Source organism: Ambystoma mexicanum, chromosome 1p, assembly GCF_040938575.1.
Source record: "Ambystoma mexicanum isolate Mex_15411 chromosome 1p, UKY_AmexF1_1, whole genome shotgun sequence".
In the NCBI taxonomy this organism is placed as follows: Eukaryota; Metazoa; Chordata; class Amphibia; order Caudata; family Ambystomatidae; genus Ambystoma; species Ambystoma mexicanum.
The window spans coordinates 1,143,219,715-1,143,245,803 of record NC_090921.1 but is presented as its reverse complement, the minus strand read 5'-3'; the positions used below and the strand labels follow the sequence as shown (position 1 = coordinate 1,143,245,803).

Sequence of the window (26,089 nt, the reverse complement as noted above, 5' to 3'; positions counted from 1 at the left end):
ACTCCAAATCCTGCATCAGAAGGTAAGCATCTCCCTCTGATGCATATCCATCTATATTTTGGAGGGGGATACTTCTGAGTTTGTTTCCTAGAAATGATGGTGCCCATTGTGAATTGGACTCAGGCAACCAACAAATTCCACAAACCTTTAACTGATAGAAGTCCAATACAAACACTCTTTGGCCCTTAGTGTTCCATTTCCAATGGTCAGCCAGGGGCATAGAGGCAAAATCATTGCGTCATTAGTGCACAGCTAATCTCCTAGTTATTGGCATATTCTTACTTGAGGCACCTGACAAGAAGTAGCAGCCGTAAGGGTTACAAGTCCGCAAGAGCCCCACGTTGGCAGGAATCGAGGGCACTATTATCCATTGGTCCATTATGGCAGAGACTAGGAACAGAGGTAGACTGGCAATATTGAGAAGCATCACCCCACATTTCAGGCGGCAGAACATGGTGGAATTCGGAGCTTCAGCTGGACCCTGAAAGCAATGAAGAAAGGCATGAAATGTCATTAAAAGTTGTTACACATTCACTGAAACAGTCTGTATCAATCAAGGCCACCATTTGACAATATATCCTTGCACTTTGAACTGATGCCTTATAAACCGCTTCCATATCTATTGCTTTCATCTAACTGCAGCCTGTCATCATAGGGGCTGTATTTTAACCAGTTTAATTACCTCTTCTACCTTTTACTTCATTCCCTTTTTTTCTTACTGTCTTTAGAGTTGTCATTTTGATGTCTTATGCAGTTTATCGTCTGCCATTTCTGGTGTATCCCAGTGCAGTTACTTCTAATTTGAAAGTTCTTGAAGTAGTATAAAATGGTATCTTAATTTATATTCACTCCTGGTCGTGATAATCTATGTGCGAGGTTTTGCATAATATACCAATATAGATTAACCCAGGCTCTAGCCATACTTTTATTATAGGATCAGGAAAAATGTGCAGAAACATAGATTGTACTCATAAAAGTGTTAACAAAAATGTATAAGTCAAAAATTCAATAATTTTGATATTTGGGGCCAGCTCAGTAAATATCTTTTCAACACTTTAGCCTTACTGATCTATCATATTTCTGATTTTGATGTTTCTGTATTCTCGTGTGCCACTAGGTCTCTCAGAATTGACAGAAATTAAGGGATAGGTTCTGCGTGCAGGCATGCACTCTTCAGTCTTTGTGCTTGAGCCACCATGTTGTTAATTAAAAATCCAGCCTGTAATTCTTTAACCACATACTCTGTTTCTTATATCTGTAGTACTTTTTTTATCTTTTCAAAGCAAGCTAGTAACTTTTGTTACACTCTGCCAAATGATGACATGTTAGATGTGTTGGTACCGTGCAAAATATTTTTTTAAAAAACTTTGGAAGAATCGATATTCCTATGACATTTTGCTACCCCAAAACTGGCAAGGGGTAACAAGTGACTAATTTAAGAGTTTTCGGGGCCTGTTTGCTACAAGGGTGTGCTTCGAATTAGCGTTAAGATCAACGCTATATAGTTTGCAAGTGGATCAGCGGTTCCCCTAAAAATTTAAATATTAAGATCTTTGTCTATGTTTTTCGGACATTTTCTTTATAACCTGAAAATCAGATTAGGAGGCACAATACAAAAGATGTTCTATCCAGTTGATAGGTTGTCTGTCATTATAAAAAGGCCTTCCAGATACGTAAACCTTTTATTTCATATTTGTTTGGGGTGGGGGGTTAATTCCCTAAGCAAAAACATAAACTTCAACATTTTAAGAAATACTTTTTTCAATAAACGAAATAAGTCCAAGAACAAAAAGAACAAGCAGACAAGAAACAGTAAGCAGAGAAAGAAAAATCGCATGACACTTGGCAAACAATTATGTAAACCCTAAATAGGTTGTTCGGTCAATAAAACATAAAGCTCAGCAATTACTATCTCAACCTCTCGTTCTTCCACACATAATTTACCCCTTCTAAAGTCAACTAATAGCCGCCAGGACTCCCCAGATTTCCCAGAGAGGGGCAATCGTGCCAGCGGGCTCTAATGTGACCTTCTCTTGCATAGAGTCCTCGGTCACTCAACGTAGCATTGCTTGGAAGGTGGTAGCATTCGGTGTTTCATGGAATAATTCACCTTGCTCTGAGAATACACTTTGAATGCAATGTTTTCCCCTTTAAGACATTCTCCAAGTAGGAAAGATAATATAATGTCTTTTGTTGTAAAGGAAATATAAATATTTTACATTGTAATTGATTATTTATAACACGCTTAATACCCAGAGTTTTCTAAGCACAGACCCAGGAATCAAACCTTTGTTGCTCTGCTTTCGTCTTGGTTTCAAGGTGAGCACGTTGCCCCTGAGCTATCCTCCCAAGACATTGTATTCATGGGTTCAGTAATCCCTGCCCGGAATGGCCTCAATTTGAGATATTCAGCCAGCAGTTGTAAAAGCTTCGCTGTCAAATCCAGATATCTGCGAGAGGCTCCAGTTGTGTTCAGATGCGATCTTTTGAACTTTGTGGGGGTAGCATAGCTGGTATAGCGCCATACCTTGATGCAGTTGAAAGATGTATATACAGCGACACCTTTAAACTTTATACTAATTTATACATAATCTACTGCCCTGGAAAAGTTGTACTCCACTTGTGCATCATTCATCTTCCTATCCACCAGGTTAAAAAATAAAACTATAGTATCTCACAATAGACTTGCCCCTGTTAGAGATCTTTTTGCCTATAGCTTGGTATTTCATGGTATTTTTGTGGTATAGTGGTATTTGTGGTATAATAGTATAGTGGTATTTTTTTATAGTGGTGAGCCTAACTTCAGAACACTGCCTAATAATAATGTTAACAGGGTCACTAATGGTAAGCAAGTACTGGACTTAGTACACTCTTACCTGCTCATGGTATCTTATGTACAATACCACAATATGCCTTTTGGCTGTGGTTCAAAATACATTTATCATGTCACATCACATTCAGACACACGCATAGCACTTCTGAAAACCTCCATTTGCAATAATCAATTCACCTTATATTTTACAATTTGTGGTAATGTGAACTACTGACTGCAGTAAGATGAGTTTACCACCTGTTGGACACCAGTCTATATGCTAACACAGTAACTAAGACACATAATGAGAACTCTGAAGCTAATTGTTCTTTCCTTTTGTGAATTTATGAAAGTTCAACATTCAGAAAAATGAATAAACAGATGCATTATACTGTGGTACTTTTTACAGTAATTTATATTTGAACACGGATAAAATGTGTTTAGTTAGAGAGCACACAACCAGCAAATAGCTTTTCTAGTATTAAGCTTCAACAACACATTTGGTCTGGCTACCGCACAGTTACGTTTAACCTTGAATGTTTTTTTCACTATCTTGGCAGCTATGAGCCTCTTGTTGTAGCCAAACCTGGCTTCATAAATGGGGAACCCACGTAAAATGTAGATAGTGAATTACTTTAAGTTAACAAACATATTTCTATCTGACAACAGCCTGTAAAATATATCTTTCATACATTACACGCTCCTCAATTGCTGCATAATTACCTAGATCTACTGGGGTCAGTGGATTCTCGGACCATAAGGTTAGGATAGACCTTCACTGCTTCAACTGGCGATATTCCCCTTTTCCGTCTACTGGACAGAACAAAACAGGAGAATTCTTATCACATCCACACCCTTTTCGCCTGGAAAGAACAAGCAGCCTTTCTGCTCCTGAGGTCAGCCAGATGAAAAGTGTACCTGGAACCAGCCCTCTACCAGTCTTTCTCCTCCTGATCCAGTGAGCAACTCAGCCCACAACTGTGGTATTGTGGAGCAAAGTAATTATTTTCTAGCATGTGTTCTGTGCATTCCCAATATTGGCATTTTTTAGATTCAGCCTGAGTCTCACACATGTGTCACACACATGAGTCTCACACCATTGGACCTAGTTAAAATTCACACCTTTACTAAAATGTGGATGATGAAATGTGGAGCTACCCTTGTTGAAATTCTGAAAAGGGAAACACATTTCCCTACACCCCTAATTATAGGTTTTAATAAATAGCTTCATTCAGGGTGTCGCTTCCTCCCGGACAAATCTCATTGAGATTAAGTAATTTTTCACATGTAGGTGTATATACAAATATTTCAAAACTCATTCTAAGGGTCAAAAATGGCATAATGGTCCCTCTTGAAAACAGATGCCCAAGAGTCTGAGTCCAGATCCTTCAGTGCTCTACTGACTACATTAAAAATAACTGCTAATGATAGGGATGTTCAGCAAGATATTATACCAGAGGATATGCAGAATATTATACTGCTTCATCATGCTAATCCAATTAAGAACATTGTTTTCTAAAGTTTGCAGACAGACTGGCTTGAAATATACCTGAGAAATGTCTCATAATTTTCAATTTTTTATCATCAGAAATAATCTCCGCCACAAGACATGAAGTGAAAAGGTTTTGGGGCTCATTCATGGAATTTGTGCGCCGAAAAACAGCGATTTGTGTGCCATTCGGCCTGCAAATCCCCATTTATTAAACAGGGATTTGCGGGTAGAATGGCGCACAAAATCGCCGTTTTTCGGCACACAAATTCCATGAATCAGCATGTTTATGTTGAAAAAATAAACTTTATCATTTACTATTACCACATAACAAATTGTTTCTTATACAGCACACAAAATTGTGATGCCAATTAACCTATACTAAAAAATACATTTTAATACACAGATATATTACACAGTTGAAAATCAACAACCATCGGATGAAAGAAATCAATCAATGGGGTGAAAAACGTTTTTTTGTTATGTTTTACTGTTGTCATTATTTTGAACACATATCTGACAATCCAGTGGAGCAAAATGCTATGCTTTTTTGGCAGTATTGAAATTGTTGATTTTAACATACAATACCATAATATAGCCCATTTTATTTGCAGAAATCTAATCTTCAATTTTTGGATTAGACAAACAAGACCTGTTCTATTTAATTCTTTAAGATAGTCAACATGTTTTGGCCACAATATTAATGGGACAGTATCTGTAGTGTCCTTTCCAAATGGTTCTGATGGCCTTCTTCAGGACTGGAACATTTCTTTTGTCATTACATCTGCAAAGTAACTATAACGCCATTTTAGCAAAGTTTTTGCACTGAATTCGGTAGGGTTTTCTTATGGAAACTGAACATTAACTTCCCTTTAACAATGTTTTTTCACTGAATTTGATAGGTTTTTAGGAGGCCAATTTAACTGTAACGTTCCTTCATTGTAGTTTTTTCAGTAAAGTGGTTTTTAGTAGCACACCTTAACCACAATGTCCCTTTCACAATGTTTTTTTCACTGAATTTCAATGGTTTGTACCAGAATACTCTTTGTTTGTATGGATGTACTGTACAGCATACTTAGCCAGCTGGCTCCATGTTAATGGCCACAGTGGTCGTGGACCATGCGTCTGTTGGCGAACATCGGGTGGCATCCAACGTGCCGAGAAACGCAGGGATGCGCTTACATAATGGTACCATGCACCAAAGACAAGGAACATATACAAACAGCACCATGTATGAGAAGTTGAAGGGAAAATGCAGTAGATCTGCAAATTGTGGGCTTTTGAAACAAACAAAGCAAATGCATACGGTATGTAGTATAATGGAATGCACCAACAAAAGAAGTAACGTCCGCCTTCTGCAAGCTTACCTGCTGCTGCTTTACATAGGAAAGAAGACCGAAGTACCAGAGTTAGGACTGCAAAGTACTCACTGCAACATGGTAAGTACACCAAAGTTTGTGTTATAATTGTACACTTTGTGCAGTGTATAAGAGTAGAAAAGCATGTTGTTTTTTTCTTTGTATGCAGCAATGCCAAGCACCGTAGAATGACTGGAAGAGAATTTCCCGCATGACGAAATGAGCAACGATAGTAACCCCATTGGTAGCCAATGAGGTGCGAAAAGTACAACAATTACAATATATTGCTTCATGTATACCAAACGCATTTGTTTTTCTTTCACAGAACATACAGCAAATGAAAGGAATGCAACACATGCAGCACCTCTTCCACAACATCATACAGGCACAGGAACTGAGAAAACACTTTAAATAGCAAACTGGACAGGCTGGATGCCAAAATGGAGGAATTGGTGAACAATTTTGGCGCCTTAAAAGATTTCGTACAAGGACATATTATGGAGAAAATAAAATACCACTGCCTGACCTGCACGTGTACCCCTTCCCCATTTCCCAGTCTGCCATTGAGCAAGTTCCGTGTCATGAGAGACGTTTTGATGAGACCTCAATCCCTTCCTCCCTTCAGAACCAACTTGTACAAATCCCCAATTCCCCTTTATAAGTATCCGTTTCTGCGACCTTTCCTAATAGTGTCTATGAATGTGTGGAAATAACGGTTCATATGTAAATTGTTGCTGAGTGTACATGTGGTTTTCCTTTCTTTTCAAAGTCCTGTTAAGACTCTAAAGGGCATAATACTGGTGGGGATGACCGCAAGTAAGCAGAATGGAGGTGTCCTATGGACACCGCAACTGGCCGGCCTATCCGCAATCACAATGAAGGCTTCCGTAGGAGGCCATTACGGGCCGCATGTCTGCATCTTGTGAACCACCTATAATTAGGTGTGGGTGCACACATTTGTCCGCTGCACAACTATGCGCATGAGTATCTCTTCCTCTGTGTCCTGGTAACACCGCCCCTGTGCAACATATCCAAATAAACGTGTGACGTACTTTTAGTAGTTCAAAGAGGCCACCCACATCCTGTGTGTAGCTGTGCACCTCAACATCCCACTTGCTGTACCCCACAAACACCCAGCTTGTTCCAAAATGTTTGGCACATGTGTGTAGCACTGTGAATTAGTCCAGAGATCCCAACGGTATCCGTAGGACACCTATGCACAAGCGCACAAAGTATTCCACCCAATACGCGTCCTGCGGACAGCCATACCTATAGAGAACATTTGCAAAAATCACCATGGGACCGCACCCATGCTGCGCGTGGGCCATTATTTGCCAGACACAATCCGAGCCCCTTCACATTGGAAAAGTACTGTTTTTTTAAATGTATGGAGTGAAACTATGAAAGTGCACCCGTACAGAGGTCCTACACTCTGCCCATGTACATCTAATTTTGTTTGGGAAAGATTTAGGGCCATGGTCCAGTTGCAAGTGTTGCACAGCAGCCCTATAAAAGGCCACACCCCAGAGGTCCAGTTCTCTGCATTCTGTGTTTGGCTTTCCGGAGCAGACCAGCGGTGCACATTGTTTCATGCTCAAATTGCTTTGTGAGCAAATCTGCTATGCTATATTACCTTTCCAACAAGGAGCAACCATGGCTGCTCCTATTGCCTCCAACGCTGCAGCACCCACACCCTCACCATCAACACCATCACCACCACCTCCTTCTGAGGGGCCTGGACAAGGGAACAGGAGCGATAATGTATATAGAGATCAACAGGAGAACGAGGATAAAGTAGAGGAATTTCCCATTGCCCACAGCGAGCGTGAGTCGTGGGTGCAGAAACCATTTACCACCGTAGGAGATGTCCCCAAATCTCTTGTGAACCAGGTGAAATGCACAGAGTACAATACAGTACTCAGTCATGGAAAACCTGGCTTGTACAGCTACGGCACCAACTCTATGCAATGGTACCTGAAAGGGAACCACAAGGCAGCAGTTCGGAGGGTTGTCCCCTTCCAACATGGCAGTAGGTTAATTTCCTCTACAACATTCTCTGCATCTGCTCCTGCCACCACTAGGGACTCTCCAGTGGGGCAGTAGATGCTTATACCAGTCTTGCAGGCCATACGCAACACAGCAGACCCATACCTTTCAAAGGTCACTGTATTGTGCATGTACTGCGACACAGAGCTGTGCAGGGGAGAGCAACTTCAAAGTGTTTTCGAGGCTTCGATCCGGGAGCATGAGAAGGAGTGCCCCAACCTAAGTAACAGCCACCCAACATCTTCCTGCCTCCACTTGCCCTTTCTTATCCCTGTTGTTGGTGCCCGTTCCCTTACCTCCCTTCCCTTTACTTCTGTATTGTGTGTTGGAAGAACAGGATAATTGCAAAAACAATGAAAAAAGGGAGAAGAAAGGCGATTTTCAGAGCCACCTTTCACAGTTCAAAAATAGAATGCCAATGAAACGATGCATGTTATCGCACACACTATAAGCTCAGTGGGCAGTGTGACAAAAAATGCGAAGCGTGGCTCGCATTCCCATAAGTAAGTGGTGGCTCTTAAAAGAGCCTTTTTGTGTTGTTTGTGGGTGGAAGGTTTAAAGTGGTGAGCACCTACTGGGGACATGTTTGGTTTACTCCTAAGAAGCGCTGCACTGCATTTTGGATGTTACACAGAAATAGCTGGTTGCCAGCATCAGTAAGATGGACTCCATCTGATCGAAAAATGTTGGTACAATAAAACGTAATGTTTTCATTGTGGAATGAGACCATGCCAACGTCATGCAAAAAGTTGCAAACAGCCTTGTTCACATTGTGCCTCGCTTTTTCCATTTGTGGGTCAAAAGAGGAAGAACGCAACCACACCTGTCTCTGGGTAATGCAAGAAAAAATTACTTGCGACTTAGGAAACATGACTTCTCTAAGTGTCTCCTTCATTGAAAACTGCTGTGAGATGACAGTGACACGTCCTAAACTAGTCCCACCACAAAGAATAATAATAATGTCTGGATGATTCTGAGTCACCAAACTGGCACAAAGAGGAACCACATGCAGCCACTGCATCCGACGGACTCCGTACCAGTGGACATCCACATTATGGAACCCAAGGTGTGGAGCCACTACACAGCATTCTGCATACACTTTTACCCAATGTATCCAAGAGTCGCCCAAAAGCCATACACTCTTCCTACTGCACGGCACAGCCATAACCATATCCATGTGCTCTCCTATTTGCAAACATACCTTCTGGCACAATCTGACTGTACACGCCACACGCAGGAAACCTTATTGACCAATCCCCACGCCTGCACAGTCCCATTTCTATGTCAACCAATCGTGAATAGACCCGCAAATGGCATGTGCGCACCTCCAAAGGCTGCAGTCTCCGCGGACAGATTGTCCTTTGATCGCAGGTGCGGGAACACATGTGAAGCTGGATAGAGGATCCCCTCTCTATTGGTGGCTCTGAATTGTTTTTTTTTGTGGTTTATTTGTTTTTTTGTAAAAGTGCTTCAAAACAAAAATAAATTCTATTTGTTGAGTATTGCTCTCTTCTCCTCCTCCTTAGATTGTTACACAAGCTTCTCCAAAATAGCTTGTAGATTCTGGAACACAACAGCATCTTCAATGGCGGACAAAAAGAAATGAACTCCACCAAAAACCTGACATTAAAAGCACTAAGGTTCTCATGGGCACAAACAAACATCCCTGTGTTGAACTGAAAAGCAGACAAGCCATGATTCACAAGACACCTTTCCTTCTCTACCTCAAAGGAAAGTACGTCCAGATTGTTCCATACTGGTCTTGGTGGTATGCATGAGAAAAGCAATGTTGCAGTGGGAAAAAGGCGCATCACTGCTTTCAGCACCTCCTTCAGTTCACCAAGCAAACTTGCAGAAGTGCGAAAAGCCACATGCAATGCTCCACAATGCAGAACTACTATGTCAACAGTACTCCAGGGTAGAGCCACACTGCACCACAAAGCGTGCACTCCTTCCACACCAACATGCTCATCAACATTGCTACCCCGGGCATATGTGTACAGGTCACCCATAAACGCATCGCCAATGATGTGCAATTTCACTCTCTGCATCTCTGCCATATTCACGGGAAAAAGCAATGAAAAAAAATGTTACCACCCCTTCCTGTTAACGACACCCTCAACAACTGAGTGGATAATCCGCAGTCCCTTTTACATACCAAGCATAGTAAGAAGGACAGCATATGGCAAATGCCCTTCAACAAATACCGCAAATGCCGTGCCCCAGTAAAGCAGAGGCAGCTCTACTTCCCTTTCTAGTACTCTTTTTCCAGCACTCCCTCATTGGGTACTGTTAAACAATCACACACACACATCCACCAATCACAGCCAAGACCTCTGCATCTAACAGTATCATCTCTGTGCAAGACTCCATACTAACCGTTAAACAATCAGAGTGCAAGTGTCCTGTGAATGAGGAGCAGCTCCACAGCAACGTACTATAATGCTATCTACAATTTCTGCACCCACATTCCTCCACATAGCCACCCATCACCACAACCTGAAGGTATCAATAGTAATATGTAATACATTTGCAACTATGTTATAAGTGTCTCACAAAAGGGTACCTGGCACTTAACCTCCATAACATACTGAAAAAGCATACTGTCATTTCTCCCATCATCAACCGGCATTTACCCGCTTCTGCCATTGTAAAATGCAAACGGTTACTCTCCTCTTTCTTTCTTTTGTTTTTTAGACCTTCTCCCCCAATAACGCACCTACCAAACTCATAAAAATCTCACAGAAAAGGATCCGTAAATATATCCTACCAAGCTAATCCAGGTAAATACATTGCATGCATAAAACAGGCTGTCTGCCACTAACCTAGCACACGTCACAGATTGCAATATTACTTGCAATATTACTTAAAAAACTAAAAATGTATGTCTGCTTTAAGAACAGTACCATTCATAAATGTGCATAACTAAATAAAACAAAAGAAACAATTTGCTGGACTCATATAGCAAGCATATATATATACAGAAAAGTAAAAGTAATTGCACACACGAAAACATTCTCATTTGAAATCTGTACATCTTCCCAAACCTTTTTCTCATCCATTTTGAAACTAAATAGTCTTACACCTACACAGACACTTGCTAAAGAGCATGTCATACAGCACACTTACAAATAACCCACTTATCCCCTTTCCAAAACATGATCATGTTCCCAAGTCCCCATTCAAATAGTAAGCCATCCATTTCTACACACACACACACACACACACACACACACACTACCAAATGCAATAACTGTGCCATTAACAAACATATTTTCTTATGATCCTCTTATACAGTTCCTGTACCCACCTCTATCCTGAAACCACTGGCGTGTGAATTTCAAAATACAACTTAGAATATATGTACTCTCAACAACCAACAAAGTACAGTACCATCATAGTATTTTACATCTTCCTAATAGAGTGCAGTGTTCTTGCATTGTACCCTGCACAAGTGTGTCAACCCACTTACTCATGTCACCTCTACAGTTCCGCACTGTATATTGTCATCACACCACCATAATACAAACCCCCAAATAGTAATACATTGTTCCCAACCGAACGTTAGAGCCCATTACACAGTGACACAATTCCATTTATATGCCTAGCCTTCTATTCAACCACTCATGCACATTGCACACACATACATTTCAAACTCTGCACACCCACACTTCCCTTTTTTTTCCAACAGCTACTACAGAATGCCTACCAAACAGCAGCTCTTTAGACAACAATGCAGAAATAGATCAGCGCAACATAAAATCAGAGAAAGGAGCCATCCACCCCTAGCAGAATTTGTACAGAAAGTTCAAACAGAAAAGCTAACATAGTCACTAACGAAAAGGGAATCACCTACCAGTAAGGAAACTGTAGTTCCTCTGTCAAAATTTAGACATGAAAAGAAATGCACTCAAAAGAGTGCATCATCAACTACTGCTAACAGAGCACATACAAATGGTAATTTCACCATAAGGAAGCATTCCCAAAAATTAATTTTACAAAAAATGTTCCACCACAGAGTCCTTCAGAACCTTCTAAGTAGAGGTGTGAAATCACGCTCAATCCTTAAAACGTACTGCAGAAAAGTAATCCTGGAAGCTCTTGTAGACAGTGCATTGGTCCTGAAACGGTTGTTTATATTACTTTTAAACTAAATGAAACAACTAACAAAATGAATTGGTAAACTACAGCCAGTACTTCGAAACCAACGCAATGTCAGCATAGATAACTTTGGCACCATCTGAGCACGTGAGTGGAGTCACACCACAAGCACAGAGCCATACTTCAATGAAGAATCATACAAACAAGAGCAAACAAACCAAATTGCCATACATAGCAGTGGACGAGGGTATGAAAAGGTACGCAATACCATATTGGAAGCAGAAACACTACTCTCACAAATATTCCCATCAAACTTAGATGCCACTGTCCATTCCACCAAACCAGTATGCCTCACGTACAAATGGCCTTGCACATCAATGTGTAATGTTCGCCAATACTCTATCAAAGATTTGCAGCAGTTCCTCAATCACTATGTGAAAGCCAACAACAAAGGCAAAATAAAAATACTACAAACTATGGACTCCTGTCTAGTGCGCAAACACACAGGACTACGGGGACATTCCTTAGCCTGTATTTCTGGACCTACTTGCAAAAGCACCTTCCACCATATGAAAATGTTAGCAACACCTCATTCCACTGCATGTGTGTGTTGTCGCAGAACTTTCTATGGAAACAGCACCAAAACAGTAGACATAATACACAAAATAGAACACAATGAGGAATCCCAATGGTTTCAATTAGCGCTGTACCTAATAGCGGAAAACAAATACAACATTACTAACACCTCCATACTGTGCACATAATACACTGCAAAACTTGACAATAACCAAATGCCTTCACGGGCAATCAGTAATCATTTGGAATTATTTCCACTGCCAAATGCACTCCAGCAGCTTAATTTGTATGAGAGCAATTATAATCCAAAAAGTGCACCCATTTCAAGCAATAGTATGACTTCAACCAAAAACTGCAAAATTGCCTACCACCAAATTACTAAGAGCCATTTGTGGGAAAGTAGTTTATTTACCATTAGATCTGAAACAAAATGTAGACACTCTACGAATGAAAAGGCCATTAGAACAATCTTTGATTAGCCTGGTAAATGGTGTACCTACAAAAGATTAAACAAACTGGCAGTGGACTTAAACAAAGTTAGGAAAGCCTTGCAGTACCTTAACGAAAACAATTAATACTACAAAGAAATAAAGATTGACAAAAACCTAAGTGAAAACACCAAAGTAATTCAGGACTCCTCAACAACTGGCCACTTTGAACTTTTAGATCCTACTGCAGCCTCCAATATTTTAGATCACTTCACAATTCACCCACTGCATTCCAAAGACACCGTAGACGATGCACTAGAAACATGTCAAATGCGGCAAGCCAAAGATTGCCAATTAGGATATGGGAAAAAAGTAGAGAAGCATGAGCCTTCCCTCTACTCTTCCCAACTGGAAAAGGTGGCAGATATGATGAAAGATGTACACAAATAACAGCATCAGAATACTGCTCTTTATGAATGTATTGTGAAGACCCTAGATTTAGACAAAACGTGGAATACATATTTCACCTCCGTTTTTTAAAGTGAGCTAGCAACGCTATGTGATGGAGTTGCACACACTTTGAAAACTGGTTCCCATTTTCAAAACTTGTCTGCTACACAGCTACTTCAAAAGGTGCAAGATAAGGACGAAGTTTTATAGTAAAGTATTACAAATCTTTTGCAAACATGTGCGGTACAAAAGAGTTCTGGTTCCGACAGCACGCAGATGTACGGTGTATACTAGGTAACATTGGCCCAACCACATGGTTTGTCATTTTAAATTGTGCAGATTATGCATGGGAAGACTTGCACACTTTCCAATGCATAGCAAACCAAACCAAAACAGGTGAAGACATAAAAACACCAGGAGAACTGTGTTCTCTAGATCCTCCAAATGTATCAAGGTACTTCCATCATCGCTTCATTGCTATGCTGCACTTCATTTGCAATAAAGCACATCCTCCCCTCAGAGAAGTGGAACACTTCTTTTGGAGAAAAGAATATCAAGCCAGAGGAGTGCCACACACCCACAGGCTTTTGTGTATTGAAAATGCTCCTAAATTTGGTGAGGTCAGTGATGCAACTGTTTTGCAGTTCATTCACAAATATGTTTCTTGCGAAATCCTTTCAGAAAGTACGCATAGTGACCTACATGCACAAATTTTGCAGTTTCAAAGACATATATATGGCAAGTATTTTTTTTTTTGTTTTTGATTTTGTAATTGCCTTTAATATTGTAGACAGCATTTAATCCCATTATATGTAAACAATTTAATTTTACACCTGCAAAAGAAGGAGTCAATTGAATATTTACAGCACAAGGTAAATAGAAAATAAAACATGGTGTAATTGTGTTACTGCATGTTGTTACAGTTAGCACCCTCCATCTGGCAAGTATTGTCGGTGCAAGTACAAGAGCAAAGGCAAATACTACACCAAATACTGTTTTGGTTTCCCTAGACCAGTTTCAGCAACAGGGTAAGTGAACCGCTTCATGTCTTTGGTTCGACACAGTGTGAAAGGTAAATCTCCTAAGAACACACACTGCATAAAAAGAACCGAAGCATCAAAGTACATGAATGATTACTATACAATAGTTGCCCTCATAAGGAATGCAAATATAGATGTCCAGTACATTGAAGACAATTCCACTGTAGTTGCATGATGTGTCACAGCCTACTTAACCAAAGCAGAGAAAACAGAGCTCAAAGACATCTGGGATGACATATCATCTGACAAAACACTGGCACAGAAATTGTACACCTTTGGCATAAAAATGCTGTCCCATAGAGAATGTGGCAGCTACGAAGCAGCAGACCATCTTATATGGAAAATCTGAAAACATAGTGTGGTTAAGCCTTGGTCTTGCTGCATCCAGAAAAAGAGTTCTGAAATCATACGAGCACATAGAAAGAATAGCCAAAAACGATCCCAACAGCAGGGCATTTTGAAAAAAAAAACTTATTAGACACATACTACCCAAACAGGAGTGTTACTTTAGAAACCATGTGCCTGTATCACATAGCCCAAAACTTCTCATAAAAAAATAACATTAAACCAGATGAGAAAAAAGGTAGATATGCAGTCGAAAGTTGTGAAGGCAGCCTGGTGAAACTTACCAAATGCAGCCTGATCAATCATAAGATATTATCATTGACAATTCCTCAACACAAAGAACTATACTACATGGAAAAACATGGTTGGGATAAAACATTTTTTGCAACAACTTTTGTTATTTTTGCTCCTTTGCTAGTGAAATGAAGTAGTTCAATCTTTTGCTTGTATAATCTGTTTATTGTTTAGAAATTGTCATTCAAATGTCTCTCATTGTCACTCAAATGTCTCTCAGATATCTCTCATTGTCATTCAAATGTCTCTCCACACATGTTTCACCATTCGAACTTGGTTTAGAATGGATCTTCAGGAGTAATTTTTTATACAAAGCATTAAATTCACTATGCCCTTAGAGGGCACTGCAAATCAGTGTTGTAAGTGAGCGGGAGTGGTCGGAATGGTGCTCCACTACTTTTTTAAATTAAGTTTTACTGTTCCTATACTTTTATTTGAACAATAAACCGTTCCAGAATGGTTTTGTTTTAACATAAAAGTGTAGGAAGAACTTGAAACGTGCACTTTCTGTGCACTGCCCAGAAAGTTCCCGTAAACAACTGGTGCATGTGTTTGGGGATTTGTTTTGTGTGTGAGAGGGGGTGTGTTGATGAGGTTTGTGGGGAATTGGTGCAGGACAGCAGGGAACATGCTTCCACTACTTCTTTTCGTACACTTTGTCCACTGCTTCAAGTGGGCCAGTCTGTTTTCAGTCTGTAAAATGGCATAGCTTTTGCTACTTGCTTACTTACATACAACTAAATATATGCACAAGTAAGTAAACAGCAAAGTCTTCGGATCTGTAAGAATGTCAGTGGTAGTTTGAAAGGTACTGCGGCCGCGTGGGGCTACCTGAATAATTATCTTCTTGCTCCAAGTAATAAAGCTGCGTATCTCATTGTTCAAAGCAACATTCTATTTCAGAATGTAGTCATCTCTGTGAATGATGGAGCTACGGCAAATGGTGTGCCAGCAAGTGACCATATTTTGCCTTCGATCCACATATTGCTATATTAGAAGACTTAAAATGATCAGTTTTTTGGCGTAACAGATGTCATACAGTATGCTTCAGTGCAATGTCTGCGAGAACCCGTTGGCCGTGTTCGCAGATGCAGACATATAGCAGCGCCACTGCACAAGTTCTTTGTGAATAGTGTATCAGACGTTGAATGTGTACATTGGATTTGGTATTGTACTGTTATTAGGAACCTGTTTCCGGTTGCCTTATTGACAGGCAAAAAGTAGCCAATAGAAAGGATATTGGGGAGAGGTAATCTCATGGGATTCCATTCCCAATGCGTGTCCAAATCCCTGCCCACACTTTGTCACACCTATTGTAATTGCCTGCTAGCAAAATTATGTACACCGCTATAATGCTGAATTTTTGACAAACTTTACATGCACTGTTCAATTTTGCAGGAGCGCCCAAAACGTGGAAAAAGTGAAATAGGAAAGCGTATATTTTGGGGCAGCTTTGTATAATTAACAGAGTGCTCTAAAATACATTGGACAAGTACATTTGGCTTCAGACGTGGAAAGCGATAGAACAATAGTACCACATACATTCATTTTTTTAACAAGTTTGAAAACATTCCAGGAACCTGGTTATGTAATATCAGACAGTACTTTTCTTTCAACTCCTCTTAGATTTTAATCACAACTTTGAGACCGATTCCTTGATATTTTGCACGGTTCAAAGTGATTTAGCACTGCTTAAAAATGACTTTCCACTTCCGACACTAACCCTGATCCATGGAACTGTGCAAAGTGTATTTTTGCAGTGTAAACTCAGAAGTCATTCAGTACAGCAAAAATAACCATGTGCACTGACGGTGAACTGTGCAAATATTCCATGATTCAAACCCTTGTTGTGTTGTAGTGTTTGTTTACTGTCACTCTCACTATTGTGACGCTTTCTGTGACACTTTTCCCATGCTCTGTCCTGGTCAGTTGCTCAGCAGGTAAGGGTTTGTACATGAGGGTGACATTACAGTGCACATGTTTTGTTTCCCTTTAAAAAAAACATAGACCACAAAAGTAAAATGACAACGGCAAACCAACAAAGCATGCTTTACTATGTGTTTTTTTAATCAATTTTCTTATGCTATGTATCCCAGCTCCAAGGCACACTAACAACGATTCTGTCTTGTAAATCAGTTTCTTAAAATTGTTACACATAGAATACAATGCCATGCAAGTGTGCAACATTTGGTGCTCCAGCTGTTTTGGACTCCAACACCCATATACCCTAGCTGTCACTGTCAATGCAAAGGCATAGAGGATTTTGTAGTCCAAAACATCTGGAGATCCAAAAGGTGAAAACTCCTGTAGTAGCTCTGGTCACAAACATCCTGTGCATCTCAGAGCTGCCTGTCCAAGCTCTTCCGTGCATACTGTATGTTCAGAACTCCGAACCAGTGATCTCGCTCAGTACAGCATCAGGGCCTTTCCACTCTTTCACTTGAAAGGAGCCCTGAGCCCGAGGGGGTGGGGTACAGCAACTGTCTCATGTACCATGCCAGCAGTCTCATAACACAGCAATATATTTCTCTCAAGATAACCTTCGTAGTAGGGCTTTAAATGTCCGGTTTGCAGCGCTCATCTTAGAAGCTGCATTTGAAGGAACCTTTGCAGCTGTCACTTCCTTTTGTGTATACAGAAGTGTTATCACCTCATTACCGTTTCACACTGCCATACTTTCCGAAAAGTATTTGGCAAGTGATGTCGAAAGGTAGGGACGGCATCAGGGCCTTTCCACTCTTTCAGTGGAAAGTGCCCATGAGGCAGTACGGGACCTCTCTGAGAATGTGCGGAAATTGAACATGTTCCTCTGTGTAAACAGAGGATCGCAATGGCAGCAGATGAACATCAATAGGAGCCAGAGAGGGATATTAGCTGGGATTGTTGTCCCATAAATAACACCTTCAATTATATGTGGCTAGCTATGTGCATTATCCATATTTTAAATGTGTGATGGTAAGGAACGCATTGGATATCACAGTATCTTACTGCACTCCCGGAGGCAATGCTGTCATCAGAGGTAAACTATACCAAATGCAAATGGTGTCACATCTCTCCGTAAAGGCCAACAAGTGCAATAAAGTGCAGCATATTCCAGTCCACACATTTCTGGTCGCTTGTGGTGCTCTGCAAAGTCTAAAATGTCCTCCACAACCATTCTGTAATAGTAACCACCAAAAGGAGAGATGCATATTTCAAAGGGTGTGCAAGGGAGCAATATATGCTTATAAGTGCTTACCGAAACCATCAAAGGAAAAGAAAATGCACTCCATAAACCGATTAGTGAGATCCATATTTCAGTTTCACAGTCTTGGCATACATGGCTGCATTGTGTTGTGGTGGGTGTGGCCGAGGCCTAGCCTCTTGAGTGCATGGCCGGAGTTTGTAGGCCTCCACATGCACCAAAGAGGCTAGGCCATGGCCACACCCACCACAATGCAATGCAGCCATACATGTGAACATGTGGCCACTTACCACACCCCGCAAACATCACACAGGCACAGACACCCCTACAAACCCCCCAAAACATTTTACAGCCATACATGCAAACATGTAGCCACTTAGTAAAACCCACAAACATAGCACAACTTCCAGCACCCCTACCCACTTACAATTAGATACTATTATTTTACTTGCAAGTAAACCACAAACTCTTGCAAACATTGCCCCTTAATCCCCGACCGTATTACATAGTGATAACCGATACATCATAATACAGTAAAGTACTCAGTCATCTGGCCAATGGGCAGAACCCAAACACATAATCCATCTACTGGAACCTTATCCACCTCTATACGAGTAGAGGGCTCGCTTTGACATCCGTGCAGAGCCTACTAACGCCGGTTCGGATCCCGGCGGGGCCAAACTCAGCCTTTCATCCTTCCGAGGTCGATAAATGAGCACCACACACCGTGGGTAATAATAAGCAGCGCTCAGATACCTGAGGGTTCGTAGCACTATATAAATGCCAAATTATTATTATTATTTTTATTTATACACACAGTATTGCACCACTTCACCCAGTAGACACACTAGAGTACTATTAACTCCCTCACCTCCAGCCATGGTCCGAAAACTGTAGGACGTGCTAACAATGACCACACTCATGCAATCAACAATGTGTACACTAGCCACAAACGACACACACAAGCCAACAGTGGGAAACATACTTGCCACCAGTGGGCATACTCTTAGCTGCAAGGGCTCTTCCCATGCACCGACGGCGCTCTGTGCTTTCCACAGTCAACACAGCACACTACACCCAATCCAAATATCCTGCTATCATCTTCAATGCACTCCCCAACCCCAATGCAGCCCCCCTGCAGTCACCACAGAAGCTAGTCGCCTGACGAGCTACCCGCCAAATGGTGAAGTACTCCCGACACTGCTCGCACGCAACAGTCTTCTTGCAGCTAAACAAATATATCATATGACCCGCTTTTTACTCTCCCACCCTTTTCATCATCTCTTCCCAGCACCAGATGCTGCAAACCATGTTTTCCAGCCCCTTTCAGCGCCACAGTATCCTCTGATACAACATGGCAATGTTTACCTAAATTGTGACGCACATCACGCTTCCCTCCAGCCAACCAGCGGGCGTGTCCAATGTTCACCAACATCACGCCACACTCCAGGCCAATGAGAATTTGGACCGCAGAGCGAACAGGGAAATGGGAAGGCGGAGCGGAGCCAGATGTCACTATTTTTTAGAGGCGTACATTTTAGCTGTTTTTTAAAAAAGTACTTGACGGATTTTCACCAAATTCACAGAAGCACGCTTACCGGACCAAGACACCACTCCTGCCGCAAATTTGGTGTAAATCCGTCCAGCTGTTTGCCCTGTAGGCCTGCACAATGTTCTTCTCCATTCAGTCTGACGGGCTGATACTCGTTGTGATGTATTGAGAGCCAGATAGCTATCTGTATTTCTGTTTCTTTGTAGACTGTACAGTAGAATTAAAGATCTGTGAATCTTTATAGCCAGTGTTTGGTGTATTTCCTTTTGTGGTTCTCAACCTCAATATTTCCTTGCTTTTACAGGCAGACACAGGTGACACATTTGTGGGGTAGCCTGCCTGGCAACCACCTGCTTGTGACTGGTCAGAGGGTCTTCTCTGCCTCTGGTGTGGTTGGTTAGCGGGAGGTGTATTTTAGGCTACCCAATTTCTAGGTCCAAAATGGGGGTAATCTTCACCTCCGCCACCTTGGCACCAGTGTGGATGTTGGTCTGTTTGGGATTTTTGGGGGAATTCTTATTTTCCACAGGCTTTTGGACATCATAGAACTGGGTAGCTTGCTCTATTACCCAGTCTAGGATCCTTTCCTCGTGGAAGTCCCCAAACCGTGGTGTCATTATGTACTAAGGGAGGGCATGGAAACAGGTGTTAATGAACTCCCTACTGTTTGTGCCCACCCGTCTAGCGGTTTGGGCAACTGCCCGCTTCAACTCTTGGACAAACTCTCTCGGTACCTCATCTTCTCCGCACTGCAGGTTTTAGGCCGTCTTGCGAGCCTCCTGGGGGTTCCGGTGCACGAAGTGCTTCAAGATTGCCGCCTTGTAGGTAGACCACCTTGACTGATTCTGAATCGCCAGCCCAGCAATGAAGCTGGAGGTTTCTGGGGAGAATGTCCACTTGGCAAACTCCATAGAATTCTGATTATTTTTTATGCCAAATGATATCATAATCTGGCTGTACAGCTCCAAATGCTCCCAGACTGAGTATTTGGCATTTTTATTGCAAAGGGTCATGACATTTCTAATGGCTTTTATTTGTCCAATGGGGTCTTTTATCAAAGTTCTCTTTTGTTTGGCAGACTTTTTTTCCACTCCACCTGTGTCCATTCACCCTCAGACTCAAAGCTGCTGCTATTTGAGGTCCCGTCCCTATTGTCTAGGTGCTACCTGATTCTGTGAGATTGTGAGTCTCTCCTAGAATGACAGGGCCTAGTCTCTTCTCCCCTGTTGTATTGTAGGCTCTATCGGTCACTTCCAATGGATTCCCTATTTTGCACAGGGGAGTACTCATCCGACTCACCCTGCTTCCGCGGTTGGTGGAGAACTCCCCCACCTCCCTGGATGGGTGGAGATGTTCAGGATGCTCTTGGGGACTAAACTCAGACTCATCTTTATCCGCAAAGTCGACCAGATCATCCCTTTGTAGCTGATGTCTCTGCCAGTCTAACTCCCTGATTTTCTGTTCATAGGACTCCTCCTGGGCAGATAAATGTTCTGAAGTATTTTTGAACCTAAGCAGTGATGCATGTCCATCAATCTCTGATGGACGCTGGCCTGCCGGCTTAATCATGCTAGGCCTAATTGAGTGCAGCTGCCTCATGGTTCCCGGTTCTTGTGAACTGGTAGACATGAAGTTAGCGGCACCTTGCACATATAGGGTGGTGAGTTGGCTTGAGGCCCCAGGTACAGAGGACATCACACCAAGGTCAGGGGGTGCCCTTCCCTAACTGCGTGGGGTCCCTCAAGGCCTGATGAAACCTAGCACACTCCTTCTCTAATCTCTCCGATTTATCTTTCTCAGCCCGTATTTCTTGATAGTATTGAAAGGCCTGAGCTTTGTGCTCTGCTATCAGGGCTTGACTGGCTTCTATGACCTTACCTTGTGCTACTACTTGGCCATGGAGTCCCCTGTTCTCATCACAAAGGGCATCCTTTTCTTTCTGTGCTTCTTGTATTGTCTGGGAATACTCAGACCATTTCTGTTGCAGGAGACTAATCTTCTCACTCTGCTCATTTTTGGTCTTTTTTGTCTGCTCTAAGTCACATTCTATTTGTCTCATATGCCCCATTAATTTTTCATTCTGTAATTTTAGGTCAGTCTATTCCTGAAGACATGACTCACCTTTCTCCACGTCTTCCTTTAATTGGCCTATTTCCTGGCATAGGACAAATTTTTACTAGTGTGCTATTCTGTTCACTGGGGTTATCTCTCTGCTGTTTCATACCGCTCAACTTCCGGTGCTCCTGGTCAAATTCCTCTTGGGAATGGACCTCTTTAATAATTAACTTGCTATTCACCTCTTCCAATTGCTTGATATGATTTTGTAAAGTGCACATATCCTCTAAGCAGGCTCTAGTGTACGTCTCTTGTTGACTCAATTTTAATTGACTCTCGTTCAGGTTCTCAACCCCTTCTTGGCACTCCTCTTTTAGTGCAGAGAATTTGGACTGTCAGTCTGAATGAATTTGTTGCTGTGCTGCCAAATCATCATTTAGCTGCTGAATGCTGTTTCCCAATTGTAAGCTCTGTAGAACCTTCTCCTCTGCTTTCCTTAACTCAGCCTGTGTTTGATTTAAAAGCTCAGACTGATTTTGCACAGAGGATACACTATCCTGGTACCTTTCTTCCATAACTTTCATGTGGAAGTACATATATGCAGTGAGTTGGACCATTTTAATTTGCTCATCTTTGATGTTCTGTGTCATATACAACTCTGTCAGGGCTTGATGTAACAGACCACTGTCCTGCCACGCATCCATATTCATAGGGGTCACCTCTTGTATCATAGATTGCCAGGCTTCATGTTTTTGTTCTGCCCATTCCCCTCTGATGAACAATTTGGATAGGAGGTGCTGTCTAGCCATGTTAATTTCCATGGTGCTCATTGTGAAGTGTGTTCTACTGCTGGTCGGTTATCTATGCAAGGGGAACATTTCCACTCTGCTCCTGCCTAGTTTATGTTTGCAATATTTTATTTTGAGACACAGCCCTGATACCTAGGGTACACATTTTTGGATGGCGCCATTACAATCTAAATCAGCTTTCTATCCACTAAATGTAACAATACCTTCAATGGGTAGTCTACTGTGATGCACTGCCATGGGTGAAAACACTTTTCTCAATCACGGCGCAAGTCTCCAATTTGTCACAGTTTATTACACGGCACACGTCAGCTAGGGAACTACTTCCCCTACAATGGATGTGGCGCACAATAAAACACATTTTATTTTTGATATAATACGGGACAGCAGACAATGGTACTTTGGGCTGCTTACACTAGAAGGCAAATAGGGCTTCAACACAGACTAGCTAGCACAAATCGGATATAATATTTTTAATACAGGCAAAACATGAGAAAGAAAATAAAAAAATAAAAGGAATCCAATTCAAAATCAGTGATCAGGGTACAGTAGGGGAAGAGATTTGAACTAGGAACAACATGTTTTTGAAGGTTAAAAGTAATTTTTAGAAAAATGAAAAAGGCAAATCACAATAATTTTGCTGGGGCTGTGAAGTGACAGGCAAGCTATGAGCAGTGAAACTGAAGGAAATTGTACTCGAAAATCCGCACTCAGAATCTGATAGAGGAAGGGAAATACTCTAGGAAAAACACTTTTTAAAGGATGAAAAGAAATTTAAAAAAAAATGGGAATCACCTTAATTTTACTGGGGCTAGAAATGACACCCACGCTTTCATCAACGAGAAAGGCACATAGGAAAATCAGTTTTTAGTGAAAATGGCAGGGGCAGCTAACAGGTAGGATTTGGGCAAAGAGATTACTCACAATGGGAACAACGGTTAGGGTTTGAGAGGACAGATGCAAATAGGAATGACACTGGCAAATGAAAATGCGCTTAGCAGGGCATGATTTAGACACAGGGACAAATTTGGTTTTCAACTCACAATGGGAATACATTTTTTTTTTTTTATTTTTCGTTCAGTTTTTACAAACTTTTTGAAAACTTTTTAAACACTTTAACTTCTTTAAAAACACTTTTAAAATACATCAATTGAATCTAAAAGCAAATATAGGAAGTACAACTGGATGGCAAACTTTCTCTTGGCTTAGCGCAACTGGGCTTTGGTATATCTCCATTCGGGAGATTTCTCTAGTTCTCGTTTATTTCTGTACTCTTTACACCTTCCGTTTTCAGAACTATGCGTGTATAATAAGTGGCTTTCTTGATCAGTGTCTTCACTGTTCACCAAGTCAATCGTTTGCGATTGTCTTATCCTCACAGTGTGGAGAAGTCTCCCCCAACCGAATTTGCATTTGATCGAGGAATCGCATCATTGCAATCAGCAGGGATTTACTTTCGCCAATGTGGAGGTGTATCCACCATTCTTCCAGACCATACGACAGGACTCGACTCCTATCCTTCCTTAAGCAATTTTCTCGCTGGACTTTAAGTTCGGGGCAACGCAGGACCAGATGTTTTAAATTTTCATCTTCTTCTGCGCAGAACCTGCATTTCGAGTTTCTTGCCGCAATCTTCCTTCGATGGATTAGGATCTCTTTGGTTTCATAGATGTTTAGGCAAAATTTTAAGTATAGTCTTCGTAATCGTTTACACGGTGATAGCGTTAGGTATTTCGCGAGTGTGTTGCATCTTTTGGCTTCAGGTGGAGTGTTTAGCATACACTTGTGCGAAGATCTTTTTTCGTTGATTTCTATCCAGTCCCAGTCTAATAGTTTTCGTTTCACTAGATCTGGATTCTGCCATAAGGTGTCTTCGTCTGAACCCAATTGAGCTAGGATTTCTTTGCATTGGCGCTTCCACTCCCATAATGCTGATTTTCCTTGTCCTTTGTCTACTGTCAAGAATTTGACGGAGGGTAAGTTTGATACTTCATGAGTTTTCCTGAACAGAGCCAGTTTGTTCCAGGTGATTCTCGCATTGAGAGTGGAGAGACCTATCTCAAACAGTACACATGCTGTAGGTGTGCTTAGTGGGATCTGGAGAATCCTTTTCCAGAAGATGCTTTCGCAACGGGCCCATATTTTATAGTCACACCCAAACATATTCTCGGCACCATAGGTGAGAATTGGGCATACTTTACTTTGGTAAAATCTTCTTACCGCCTCATAAGAGAATTTGCCATATTTTTGCTGTAAAATGGTACCCTGTGCTGTTAATAATTTGCAGCTATTTAAGATTTTTTTTGTCATTGGGGTATCATTTATGCTGGAGTTAATCATGGTCCCTAAATATCTTGTGTGCGGCACCTTGTTTAATTTATTTGTTCCTATAGACCAGGTTGTTTTTTTTTTACTTGCAGTTCTTCCTCTTTGGTTTTCCAATACTAGAATCTCCGATTTGGCCACATTGATCTCAAGACCCAAGTCTTCAGCAAAAGTTCTTAGTGCTGTAAGTTTTCTTTGGAGCCCTATGGGGGTCTGGTCTATGATTACCATGTCATCCGCATACATGATGTGATTTATTGGGACTCCATTTATGAGTGGCGGAAATGAAACAACAGAAGACAGTGCTGTTCCAACTTCTGATACATAGAAGTTAAACAAGGTAGCTCCTAACAGGCACCCTTGTTTCACACCCCTCTCCGTTGGTATGGGATTGGTTAGATTTCCTTCACGATCTAGTCTCACCTGTATATAGGTGTCGGAGTATAGATCTTTAATGGCATGGATGAGGCTCGCGTTGCATCCTCTTTCTTTGAGTTTTTCCCATAAGGTTTCTCTGTCTACACCATCAAAGGCATTCGCCATGTCGATAAAGGCCAGGTATATTTTTCGTCCTGATCTGATGGCATCGATTTTTAACAGGTTCAATATCAACAAGTTTACACTACAGCCTATACCTTTGACAAAGCCCGACTGGCGTTCATCATATACTTTGTTTTGGTGGATCCACTTGGTCAGTTGAGCTAACAACATTGATGCAAACACTTTTCCCACTACATCGAGTAGGGCTATTGGGCAATAGTTCGCAGGGTCTGTGCGAACGCCCTTCTTGTAAATTGGAACGATAATCCCGGATTTCCATGTCCCAGGGATTTTCCCTTCCTTTTTTATTGCTTTGAAAAGTGTATGACAAAAATTTGACCATTCTTCGATATTTTCTTTTAGGTCTGCATTTGACAGGCCATCAGGTCCCGCCGCACGGGAGGCGTTACATCTCTTGATGGTCGCTCGGATGTCTTCTCTTTCCATGTCAATTTCCCACGGCTGTCTAGTGTCTTCATTTGATGTCTCAGACGTTTTTCTCCTTTTGAATAACATTGTGTAGTGCTTTACCCACTCTTTTTCGTGCACCATGCTTGATAGCAATGCCTTATCGGAGTTCTGTGTGTCATTAATAATATCCCAAAAGCCTCTGGTATTCTTTCGATTTAGCGCCTTCAGCATTGACTCTTCGTCTCTTTGTTCAGATATTGCTCTACGCTGTTTATAC

General features: G+C 41.5%; 1 protein-coding gene across 1 annotated transcript in view; it reads right to left on the bottom strand.

Annotated features, from left to right (window-relative positions):
- The window catches only part of LOC138449920 (nuclear transcription factor Y subunit beta-like), a 182,835-nt gene that overhangs the window by 124,373 nt on the left and 32,373 nt on the right, over positions 1 to 26,089 (bottom strand). The window contains exon 2 of the mRNA XM_069604802.1: positions 283 to 481. Within this exon, the coding sequence (XP_069460903.1) occupies positions 283 to 454 (172 nt within the window). The 5' untranslated portion in view covers positions 455 to 481. The remainder of the gene's footprint in view (positions 1 to 282; positions 482 to 26,089) is intronic.